This window comes from Nannospalax galili, unplaced genomic scaffold, assembly GCF_000622305.1.
Source record: "Nannospalax galili isolate Female #2095 unplaced genomic scaffold, S.galili_v1.0 scaffold179, whole genome shotgun sequence".
In the NCBI taxonomy this organism is placed as follows: Eukaryota; Metazoa; Chordata; class Mammalia; order Rodentia; family Spalacidae; genus Nannospalax; species Nannospalax galili.
In genome coordinates this window covers 1,818,157-1,831,248 of record NW_008342627.1, presented here as the reverse complement: position 1 = coordinate 1,831,248, position 13,092 = coordinate 1,818,157, and the positions used below count along the sequence as shown (strand labels likewise).

The following is a 13,092-nucleotide window of genomic DNA, read 5'->3' as shown; positions in this document are numbered from 1 at the left end:
TGCAGACACTCACGCTCCACCTAGAAGGCAAGGAAGACTATGTACAAAGGGATCCCAGTGCCTTGCTCAACAGAACTAAGTACAAGACCCAGAGTGACAAGGGGGCCACCTGGAGTCATCAGAGGTGTCACAGGGCGGGAGACATCTGAGGTGGCTTGGAAACGGACACCCGCTTCGCCAAGCAGGGGAGTGAGGCAGAGGAGGTGGAGCTGAATCCAGAAGGAAGGAGTCTGGGGGCTGGAGAGACGGCTCAGCGGCTAAGAGCACTGACTGTCCTTACAGAAGACCCAAGTTCGAATCCCAGCACCCACGTGGCAGCTAACAACCATCTGTAACTCCAGTTCCAGGCAATACACACATACACATAAAATATTCAAAAAAAAAAAGAGAGAAGAAGGCAGGAGCCATGAGGGGTGGGCTTGAGACAGGGAAAGGGCCTTTGATCGGTTACTGGGGCAAAGAAGTGGTCCCATTCTTTGCTCCTTGCTGTTTTTAAAATCTGACATATGTGTGTGTATGTGTGTGTGTGTCTGTGTGTCTGTGTCTGTGTATATGTGTACATGTGTACATATATATGTGTGTGTGTGTATGTATGTGTGTATGTATATGTGTGTGTCTGTGTATATGCGTGCATGTATATGTGTGTGTGTGTGTCTGTGTATGTAAGTATGTGTATGGGCATATGTGTGTGTCTGTGTGTATGTGTTTGTGCATGTGTGTGTGTGTGAGTAGATGTACATGTATATGTATATGTGTATGTATCTCTGTGTGTATATGTATATGTATATCTCTGTGTGTCTGTGTATATATATGTGTGTGTGTGTACCTGTCTGTGTATTTGTATGTCTGTGTGTCTGTATGCATATGTATATGTGTGTCTGCATCCGGTGAGTACATATATATGTATGTGTCTTGTATCTCTGTGTGTCTGTGTATTTGTATGTCTGTGTGTCTGTATGCATATGTATATGTGTGTCTGCATCCGGTGAGTACATATATATGTATGTGTCTTGTATCTCTGTGTGTCTGTGTGTCTATGGGTCTGTCTCTGTATGTCTGTGTGTTTAAGTGCAAGGCCAGGGGTCAACCAAGGTGTTGTCTTTCAAAGCCATCACCATTTTTTGAGACAGGGTCTTTCCTTTGCTGCCCAGAACAAAGTAGGCCAGTGAGCCCCAGGGATCCTCCATTTCTGCCTAGTGCTGGAACTACAAGCACACGCCATCATGCCTGGCTTTTTATGGGTTGTGGGGCTCAAACTCAGGTCCTCATGCCTGCATGACAAGTGCTTCTGTAACTGAGCCATTGTTGCCCTTGCCCAGAGGCTGGGTTCCAGTCCACACTCACCAGCAGCCACATAGCAATGCTCTTCTAGGGTCCCCATGCCTCGCCCACTCAGTGATGCTCAACTGGCCCACAGCCCTGTGCAGCTAGAACATAACAGAGCCCTTCACACAGGAGTTCAAATTGTTAGCAAAGAACTGTGGTTTGGTTCAATCTCCCATCACTTCTCTAGCCACAATTCAAATGAAGCGCTCCCGTCTCACAGTGAGTCAAGTTCGTCACCCAAGGAGTTCAGGAGGGCTGTCTCTGAGCACAGAGAGAAACTTCTAGCCAGCTACAGGTGACATATTCTGAATTCTGGATGTTTCTTTGAAGCCTGGAAATCTTTTTTAACCTCCACAAAATCTTTATTCTGTTGTCTTTAAAAAGCAGTAAGTCCCTTTCAGTTTAATTAATGGCAAACTTAGCAGGTTTTAAATAACAGTTTGTCTTTATGAAAGAAAATTAGGGTAGAAAAACTTCAAATCTACTTACTGGAATAAGCTCAGGAGTCATTAAGTCCTTTCCAGGAGGCTTTAGACAGTTAATTAGAATAAATGCATCTTTCATGTCCCCTTTTCTGTATCAACTTAAAACAAAAGAGCCAAGGTACAGTTTAGAAGACTGACACCCAGTCCGCTCCGAAATATTTCAAAGCATTTATGATTCTAACAGTGGGTCTATTAAGTCTGGCCATTACCCAGGAGCGGGGCAGTGCTTAGTAAAACACTGCCTCACCTATATGCAAATCAGGAGCTCCTCTTTGTCCATTCTGTACTGAGCCCTTCAAAGGGCTTACTGGAGGAACTCGAGGATTCTATAATGAAACGATTTCCCAAACTTTAATCCAATCCTAATCTTATAAAGTAAGTCATTCAACTTACATTAAAATCATTCTTATTTCCGGAAGGCTAACTGGATTTACGAATGAATTTAATCCCTTTGTATTTAGAATCTTAAAGATAGCCAGAAAGAAACATAAATAACTTACAACATGTCACACCCAGGTCATTACAAAGCTAGCCAATTCTATTTCTTTTGAGGGTTGGGCTGGATTTTGTTTTCTTTTCTGTTCAAAATAGGGTCTCATGTAGCCCAGGCTGACCTGCAGAGGATGGCTCTAAACTCCTAATCTTCCTGCCTCTGATGCCTGAGTGCTGGGATTTTAGGCGTGCAGCACCATGCCCAGCTTAGATTCAATTTCCTACAACTGGCTGGGGAAGCATCTGGATGAGTCCTTTTACCCCTCTGTTACCCTAGGAGACACACCGGGCGTCTCCATCTGCACCTGTCACTGCCTCAGCTGTTCTTCCACAGCCTCTACAGTCTCCTTCTCTAATGCCGACCCTGGGGTTACAGAAGCTCAATCTCCAGACCTGTTCCCAGGAAGTCAGCATACAGTGACCTAACACACTTTAGATTCATTCTTCAACTTACTGCCTGACAAAATAATGGAGCTGAGAGATCTTAAAAGTTACTTGTTTCCAACTCCATCCATAACATGGAGAGGTTGAAACAATTTTAAGCTCTCTCCAACTCTGGAGAGGTTAAGTGACTTTACAGAGGTCATCAGACTGGAGAGGGAGCAAAGACACAGCCAACCCACCCTCTGAGCAGGTGCACGAGCTGCTCAGTGCTACTTGTGATACTGACCTCACCCCAGCACTCCAGAAACATTCAGATTCCTGGGCCCTGCCCAGGTTCACTGAACCCACATCAGCACTGTTGCCAGCCCCAGGTTCCACTTGAGAAGCACTGGGCTCCACCATGGGTCCCTGTAGAGAGAATGGGACAGAGGTAAATGGACATGAGGCACGGCTCGCCCTGTAGATGTAAGCAGCCGCTGCAGAGGCCACTCAGGGGCAGAGCATGGCCTGATGTAAGCAGAAAGCGCCATCTGAAATGTGGTGATAGCAACACCGCCCACTTTGCAAGTTTTCAGGGCTTAACCTAACACAGTTACATGCATGTGGGTAACTGTGGGCTAGACAGTGTGTGGGAAGTGCGAGGCACATAATATTGACTATAATCTATAGCACCTAATACCATTTCGGTCTCTGTTTCTCATTGACACCAGGCACTAGTAACATGCGACCTAAAGTCATCACTTTTCGCCCTCCTTTGGTCCTAATGCATTAACTGTCATTTAACTTTTATGTCAGATTGTTATCCTTATGATACTTCAAGTTTCTTTCTCCAGAAAATTATTAGGCAAAAAATAATAATAGCTATTTTCAGTGCTGTGCTTTCAGAAGAAGGAGTTTCTCCTGGAGACTAACCCAAAAGACACAACACACCTGTCATCTCCTTCCTCCAGATCCGGGAAGCAAAGCCACCACAGCCACTGGACATGTGCACCTGCTGACACCACAGTCAGCATCCTGGGCAGGCCCAACTGCCGTGAACTGAGTTCACTATGCTTACAACAGCAAACTTCAGGAACGATATTTCCCTGTACTCCCAGCAGGAAGCTGAGGCATGGAAATCATGAGTTTGAGGCCAGGCTGAACTACATACCAAGACCCTGTTTCAAAACCCAGGAAAAAATTAAAAAACATAACTCACCCCAACATTTCACATCTGTGAACATTAAAGAAAATTTTGAAGGGGAAAGGGGAAACTAGAATTTTAGTATCTATCTGGATCAAAATCTAGGGGACTATGTCACACTCTAGAGGATGAACCAGTACCGTACTGATTCTGCCCTGCGAAGGAGGCATTGGAAGGGGCCATGTGATTTTAACATCAGGAAATGTGATTCTCCACCTGGAGAAATGGCTCAGCTGTGCAGAGGACCTGGGGTTCAGTTCCCAGCAACCACACAGCAGAGCAGTCTGTAACTCCAGTTCCAGGGGATCTTCTGCCCTCTTCTGGCCTCTAAGGGCATTGCACACATGGTGCACTTACATACAGGCAGAACATATACACATAAAATAAAATAAAATCTTTAAAAGGAGACCATGATTCTGTAAGGCGGAGACTCTCGAGCCTGACAGTGCAGTAGAGGCATTACAGGAAGGAGCCTTATAAAAACACAATACAGAGGTGGAGACAGCGCAGCAGTCAAGGGCACTGGCTGCTCCTGCAGAGGACCCAGGTTCGATTCCCAGCACCCACATGACAGCTAACAACCATCCATAACTCCAGTTCCAGGGAAATCTTCCACCCTCTTCTGACCTCCACAGGCATTGCATGACACAGGTGTACTTATATACACGCAGACAATACACTCATACACATAAAATAAAAATAATAAAAACCACAATACAAATTTCTGAGGGAGGGCCGGCTGCAGTGGTAGTTTGTTTTCTAATTCTCAGTTAATTTTATCGTGCACTCAGGATGGAGAACCTGCTCCCTCAGCATCAAAAATCTAGGATTATTTGAGAGTCAGTCCTCTGTGCTACAGGCTACTGTCGACAAGTTCCAAATCCCCAGGGACAAAGTTGACCTCACTGTGTCTCTTGCAGGTCTTCCTGCCACTCCTCCAGGACTTCCACCGTGAGGAAAGGACCCCCAGGACCAACATCCTCTAAGATGTTCATATGGACCAGCGGCCGGACCTCTTCCTCTTACAGGCACAATGAGAAAAGGTAAAACACCCTGGACTCTGAGCACTCTGACATTTTGCAAATAGATGGTGGCAGAAGGCCGTGGGGACTGTATCAGAGACTGTTCACGGGCAGCTGGTCACATTGTATCTGCAGCAGGAAGCAGAGAATGCTGGGACTCAGCTCAATTTTTAACTCATTGAGTCCGGGATCCCAGCTCATAGGATGGTGCCACTCACATTCAAAATGGGTCTTTCCTCCTTCGTTAAACTGCTCTGGAAGGTCCTCAGCACATGCCCAGCAGTACATTTCTAGGTCATCACGGCCACTGAGTTCCAAGTTCACACTGTGGGACTTACCCCACCCTGCAGGGCTGGGGCTTCAGACACTCTGGCCTTTATCATGTCATGCTCAGTTCACACCCCGTGACTTTACAAAGGCTGTTCCCTGTCAGAAACACCCTTCCACACTCATGTACCCACCCACTTGTTACTTAGCTAAATCAGCTGTGCCTGCAGATCTCTGACAACTCCCTCCCCGCTCTAGCCCCACCAGTCCCTTTACCCAGTCAGACTTTGCTTCACTGTGTGCCGAACACCCAGAGCTTTCCTCAGTACCTGGCACATACTGAATATATCAGTCAAGTGATGACACTTTGTTGCTAGGCACTGGCCATGTCCCAGGGAGGAAAGCTAAAACTGGGAGGAGACCCAGAAAGGGTGGCAGGTTCACAGAACCCTCAGGATCCTCACATGAAGAGCCTGCGGTGGTGGGGGGAATGGAAAAAGAGATAGGGTAGCAAAGTCACACCAAACAACACTTCCGCAACTCAAACCGACCACTTCTGTTGGCTTAGGGAGCAAACGCATTCGTTAAGCTCTGTAAGCATTTGTCTACTTTGCTTTGGGGTGTGTGTGTGTGTGTCTGTGTGTGTATGTGTGTGTGTGTCTGTGTTTGTATGTCTGTGTGTCTGTGTGTATGTCTGTGTATATCTGTGTCTGTGTGTGTGTGTGTCTGTGTCTGTGTGTCTGTGTGTGTGCAAAGGTATGCAGACAGAGGTCAATGTCAGGTGTCTTCCTCAATCACTACCTTACTTTTTTGAGATAGAGTCTCTCCCTAAATCTTGAGCTCACTGACTGGCTACACTGGCAGCCAGCTGCTCATCTGCCTCCAGCCCACCCACTGCTGGGGTTGCAAACTCATTTCATTGCACCCGGCTATTTTTATGTGGGTGCCAGGGATCAGAACTCAAGTCCTCATACTTGTCTGAAAGGCACTTTACCCACTGAGCCATCGCCCCAGCCTCTCTACAACTGTTTTTAAATATTCACAGGGTCTGGGTCCAGTGTTTTCAGGTTCTTGGCCTCATGCAAAGAACTGAAATAAAAGCTCACTCAGACTGCACAGTGGCAAAGAAACTACTCAAAAGCAAAGCATCAGCACAGACCAGACACATAAGGCCACCCAAATGAGAAGGTGTTTGAGGGCCTCATTACTATTTGGGGCATCCTTTTGGGGGTTCAAGAGGGCGAGAAGCTGGTTACTTGGGGGCATGGTGAGGGAAGTTTTCTGTTTTAACTGATAGATTAGGTCATATGGTCATTTTTCTACTGTGTTTTTTCTACCCCGCGTGCCTCTTCCCATAATGCATCTGACTTTAATCATATGTATGCCTAATTATGCATAGGCATCAGATGGTAACTAGACGATTCTCCTCAAAAGTTGAATCAAGGAAGCTTTTTTTGCCTTATTGCACATACATCTCAAACCAGTTTAGGCAGGATTGGTCCCCCTACCTTTGAGAATGCATTTGAGTAGAAACTGTCAAAATTTGGTGGTTGTTAAGGTGAAGAGAAGCTTTTGAAATAAGTATATGCAGCCTGTGGCAAGAGGGGGCCAACAGGTTCCTAAGCACATAGTTCAGAGAAGGGTGTGTGCACATGGTGTGTGCAGGCAAGGGTCCTAGGCTGCCGAGTGCATCATTAGAAGAGGGGTGTGTATATAGTTCAAGCCGAGTGGAGTCCCAGTCGCTGAGCCACTCCCAGGTCTGCCTCCTTGTTTTCCTCTTCTACACCTTGTTCTTCCTTGGTAAGCTTTTACAACAAATTATTTTTCTTAAGGGAAGCTAAGCTTTAAATACATCTGGCTTCACTGTGTACTGCAGGTTGGGTGACACACCAGGCAGAATTGGATGGAGATCAGAATTGATCATGACACTGGGCATGCAAAGGCCCCTGGGGTGGTTATTTGAATATTGTTTGGAAATATTCAAATATTGTTACTCTTTCTCTTAAAACCTGAATTGCCCTACTTTGACTTCATGTTGCTGAAAACAAGCAAGTTAAAAACTGCCTGCAAATGCTGACTGCAAAATAAAAGCAAAAATCTGGAAGGAAAGCGGGTTTTCCCTTTACTGTTTTCCATGATGTCACATTCACTATGGAAAAATTATTATTCAATGTTTAAGTAAGAGTGTACAGCCCAGAGGGCGACCAGCATCTGATGACCTCAAACATTGTATCAGTTGTACTCTGTTATCATGATAACATGCCTGATGAAAGCAAGGAGGGAAGAGGTCATCCGGACTCACAGTTTGAGGGGACAGTCCATCACGGCAGGGAAGGCACGGTGGCAGGAGCGTGAGGCCGCCGGTCATGCAGCATCTGCAGTCAGGAAGCCAAGAGATGAACGCTGGTGCTCAGTTATTCTCCTTTCTATTCAGTCCAGGACCCCAGTCTATGGACTGATGCCACTCACATGTAGAGTGGGTTTTCCCACCTCAGTTAACCGAATCTAGAAAATTCTTGCAGACATATCTAAAGGTGTTTTCCATGGTGATGCTGAATCCTGTCAGGTTGACAATCAGGATTGACCACCACAGATGCTGTCATTTAGCCCCTCTGCTGGCCTGAAATTCATAAAGCTAGACGGAAAACATCTGCTCACCTCAGGTAACGTGAAAGGAGAGACTTCTACATGAGGGCACGCACATCCAGGCACACACACCACACACAATTGATAATAAAAATGTATTTTTTAAAGCTGCACTGGGCATGTTTTATACAAAATATCACCTTGGTTCATAAGCTAGAAGTCATCGTGCCCATTTTACCGATGAGAAAGTAGAAGCTCAGGCATTTCAAATAGCTTGCAAAGGTCTGACAAGTAGGTAGCAATGGGGTCTGGATTTCAGTCAAGTTTAAGCTTCCTTTGGTAAGCCGTATTTGACTAACACTAAGTGTGTGTTTGTCAAAACTGAAATATTCAAACACAATTCTACTTAGAATAGAATTGAAAATTGGACAGGAGTGAAGAAGATAAACATGGCTGATAAGTTCACAGTATTTGCAGAGTTAAAGGAACACATAAAGTTTGTCATTCTACACCAACAACATTCTAAAACACTTAAATTACTGTTTTAATTTTTATTTTCAAGGATGATCTCAGTAACGATGGTATTTAAAATAGTAAGATTTGTTTGTGGAACAGGGGTGCTAATGTTTATGAACTCAGTCTACATGGCTTTGCTAAGCAAAACAGCCTAAGGATGTAGCCCTCAGCATCCTCTGGAAGCCAGCATCCCCAGCTGAATGCGGTCCATTTTTCTGTGTTTCTCCTTGACCATACTGCTGGGTCACAAACTCTTGGAAAATACAACTTGGATTTTAAAATTGACTGAGCAGAAAAATGTTGTGTTTAAGATATTCTCGGCAGCAGGAATCCTGGTGGTAATGAAGATGATGATGGATAGTCATGAATCAAGATAATTAAGGTCTTCAAGTTAGTCATCCGAAAACAAACTGCCTGGATCCTCGGGCAGCACTCCTCTGTGGCTGGCAAATGCTCCTGCTCCCTCAGGGTCTTCTCCCTCTGCAAACCTGGCCCAGTCCAGCCAGCAGTGTCCGGCAGCAATCCCACAGGCCAGGCAGCCAAAATTCCTCTGCTCCCCTTAACCACTCCCTCCTAACTCCCCACCTCTCAGGATGTTAGAGTCCCTAGAGTTCCACAAAAAGGGAGAGGTGCTCAACAGGACCTTGTAAGATCAAATGTTGCTAAGCTCAGAAGACACTGAGGTTAGCCTTGTTCTTAGCGTCATCACATTAGTCTAAAGCCGACCCTTTCTTCTGAGCATCTGGTCCGTGTGGAACAGTAGCTTCTGTCCTCAGCCTTCAGGCATGAGCCAAACAAGATGAAGGAAAGGTTTTTCTTCTCTAAACGAACTTCTTTGTTAATTGAGCTTACTTTAATCCCCAAATTGCAGGTGGCAAAGTCAACCAACAGTGGCAGCTAGTTTAGAAACTGAGAAGACAGAAATTATTCAAAGAGCACTGCAAACCAAGTATCCATCAGATATTAACTATTCTTTGGTTTGTGTTAAATACAGAACAGATCAACAAGAACAGCACATGTGTTAACATACAAATGCTAATGGAAACATCTGAGTACTGATCATTTACCTTTAAAAAAATAAAGCAATCAGAATGTTTGAAGCCTCAAGGATTCGTCCCCAATACCTTCACCTTACTTACAAATCTGTTGCTGTGATAAACTAACCTGACAAAAGGCAACTTAGAGAAGACAGAGTTCTTTGACTCACATTTCAGGCTACAGGCCTTTTTTGCAAGAAGTCAAGGCAGGAATTTAAAAGCATCATATCCACAGTCAAGGGTAGGGAGAAAGGAGACACGGTCTCTGCTGGCTTGCCACTTGTGATGGCTAATCTTTTTTTATGTGTATGAGTGTTTTGCCTGCATGTATGTAAGGGCACCCGTGTCATTCAGTGCCTGTGAAGGTCAGAAGAGGGTGTCAGATCCTTGGAACTGGAATTACAGATGGTTGTTAGACTGCAATGTGGGTTCTGGAATCGAACCCAGGTCTTCTGTAAGAGCAGCCAGTGCTCTTAACCACTGAGTCCTCTCTTCGGCCCCTGATGGCTAATCTTGGTTGTCAAACTTGACACACCTGGGAAGAGGCGACCTCAGTCAAGGAATTTCCTCTGTCAGATTGGCCTGGGGCATATCTGTGTGGCATTCTCTTGATTGGCTATTGATGTAGGAGGGCCCAGCCCACTGCAGGTGGTGCCATCCCTAGGCAGGTGAGCCTGGGCTGTGTAAGAAAGCAAGCTGAGCAAGCCGGTGGAGCAAGTCAGAAAGCAGCATCCTCTACCTTCTCTGCTTCTTTCAGTGATAGAGGTGACCTGAGAGTCATGAGATGAAATGAACTCTTCCCTCCCCAAATTGCCCTTGGTCCTGGTGTTTGTAATAGCAACAGAAAACCAACTAGGATGATTCTTAGGCTAGTTTTCTTCACTCTCTTATACAGTTCAGGGGACCAACCTAGGGAATGGTGCTGCCCACAGTGGGCTGGTCAACTAATAATCAAGACAACCACCCATAGACCCAACTATAGGCCAACCTGTTCTAGAGAATTCCTCAATTGAAACTGTCTTCTCAGGTTATTCTCAGTTGTGTCAAACTGACAGTTAAAGTCAACCAGCACAGCCCCCCAACCCCTACCAGACCTCCACATAGCACACCACACAATCCCTACCAGACCTCCACCTAGTACAGCCCCCCAATCCCCACCAGACCTCCACATAGCATACCACACAATCCCTACCAGACCTCCACCGTGTACAGCCCCCCAATCCCTACCAGACCTCCACATAGCACAGCCCTTCAATCCTTAACAGACCTCCACATAGCACAGTCCCCCAATCCCTACCAGACCTCCACATAGCATAGCCCTTCAATCCTTAACAGACCTCCACATAGCACAGCCCCCCAATCCCTACCAGACCTCCACATAGCACAGCCTTCCAATCCCTACCAGACCTCCACATAGCACACCACACAATCCCTACCAGACCTCCACCTAGTACAGCCCCCCAATCCCCACCAGACCTCCACATAGCATACCACACAATCCCTACCAGACCTCCACCTTGTACAGCCCTCCAATCCCTACCAGACCTCCACATAGCACAGCCCCCCAATCCCTACCAGACCTCCACATAGCACAGCCCTTCAATCCTTAACAGACCTCCACATAGCACAGTCCCCCAATCCCTACCAGACCTCCACATAGCACAGCCCTTCAATCCTTAACAGACCTCCACATAGCACAGCCCCCCAATCCCCACCAGACCTCCACATAGCACACCACACAATCCCTACCAGACCTCCACCTAGTACAGCCCCCCAATCCCTACCAGACCTCCACATAGCACACCGCACAATCCCTGTCAGACCTCCACACAGAGATAATCACCGTCCAATTTCCTTTCACCCATTCTGTCTTTTCTTCACAACTTTATCACATTTAAACCCTTGTTTGCTTTTGAGTCTTTAGAGAATTTCTATGTTAATCTATAACTTATGTTTTGCACCAATTTAATTTCTTGGATTAACAGATTCAACCTATTTTCTCAGTTTGGTGAGATGACTGTTTGTCCCACTTTTCTACTAGATTTTCTTTTTCTTAGAAACTTATAAAAATTCCTTATAAAAATCTATATTAAACCTGGGGAGATGACTCAGGAGGTAAAGTGTTTGCCATGTAAGTGTGAGAACCTAAGTTTAGATCAACAGAACCAACATAAAACTGGGTGTGGTCACGTGTGGCATCCCAGCACTCCAACAGGAAGCTGGGTGTGGTCACGTGTGGCATCCCAGCACTCCAACAGGAAGGTGAGGGCAGAGACAGGAGACCCCCAGAAGCTGAAGGACTGCCAGCCCAGCACCTCAGACAATAGAGACCCTGCTCAAGTAGGTGGAAGGTGAAGACTGGCACCTGATCTACACACACACACACACACACACACACACACACACACACACGCTGTGACCTGTGCATGCCCCCACACACACACAAATAGACACATACACACATGCTGTGACCTGTGCATGCCCACACTCAACTCACACACTCAAACACATACACACTGTGACCTATGCATGCTCACATTCAACTGACATACATGCTGTGATGTGTGCATGCCCACACTCAACTGACATACATGCTCTGATGTGTGTGTGCATGCCCACACTCACACAGTGACGTGCACACTCACACACACACACATACACACAGTGACATATGCAGGCACACACACACACTATGATATGTGCGTTCTCTCTCTCTCTCTCTCTCTCTCTCTCTCTCTCTCTCTCTCCACACGCACATCTGTATTAATTCTTGGCTATATGAGGACAAATACCTTCTTCCACCTTATGTCTTGGTTTTCAGTTACTTTGTGATAGATTTCGATATAGTTTGTTCTTAATTCCAGTGTGATTTGATTTAACGTTTTCCTGTGACCTTTTGGAGTCCCTACTCTAAGCCCTACTGGATCTTTTTCAGACACAGTTTTCTAAATATCTCGTAGCTTTATGAATCACAGTCAAGGCTGTGGTCATCTGGAGTTGACTCTGACGCGAAGTGAGCGGCCAGTGGTTTTCTCTGTGGGCATCCAGGTGCCCAGGCTTGTTTTCTCGTCTGTGATCTGAGGAGAGGGCTGCTTCCACCCTCTGCTCTGCCTAACTCAGACTTTCCCCTTCCTAGGAACACACTGCAGGCGGGTCAGGAGCCTCCACAGTCTTACACCCTGAGCTGCTCACCTTGCTGTCCTGAGTGGTGAATTTACCATTTTCGGCCACATGCATTTCATGCACCTTTTAGAAATAGCTTGTCAAGTCACGCTCACGGCGTTACAAAACCACTATGTCATCGGTAAACAGTAAGATTTCACTTCTCCTTTATCTTCTTCACTGAATTTCATGAAGTTCATTAGTGTATTTGTGATAAGTCCTGAGTCTGTGTTACCAAGTGCTTCTCTGAGTGTACAGGATTAATCTCTACGTTGGCTTCAGTCCTTACTGATGAAGAAAAGCGCAGTCGTTTTTAAAAGTTCATAATCCAGACAAGTTTCTGGAACAAAAGGCAGATTAACAAGAGAAATAAAGGAAGTTTATTAAAGCATGCCGTGCATCACATGCAGTGCATCACAAGGAGAGAGATAATTACCAAAGAAATAACAGCTGCGGTGGCTTGCAAACCCACCTCATTACTATTTCAGCATTATTAGTACTTTAACAAAGAGCGATACTTGATTATTTTGGAGAAAAAAGACAAAGGAAAGAGCAGAAAAGTAGCGATGCAAACACTCCTGACCCCTCTGCTTCCTGGGCACTTGCTGCTGCCTACGCCTCTACCAAGGACG

At 45.8% G+C, this 13,092-nt stretch overlaps 1 protein-coding gene across 1 annotated transcript in view; it reads left to right on the top strand.

Annotated features, from left to right (window-relative positions):
* Kcnmb2 (potassium calcium-activated channel subfamily M regulatory beta subunit 2) overlaps positions 1–13,092 on the top strand; it is a 277,623-nt gene that overhangs the window by 228,683 nt on the left and 35,848 nt on the right. Inside the window, exon 2 of the mRNA XM_017799521.1 lies at positions 4,791–4,913. Coding sequence (XP_017655010.1) covers positions 4,858–4,913 — 56 coding nt within the window. The 5' untranslated portion in view covers positions 4,791–4,857. The remainder of the gene's footprint in view (positions 1–4,790; positions 4,914–13,092) is intronic.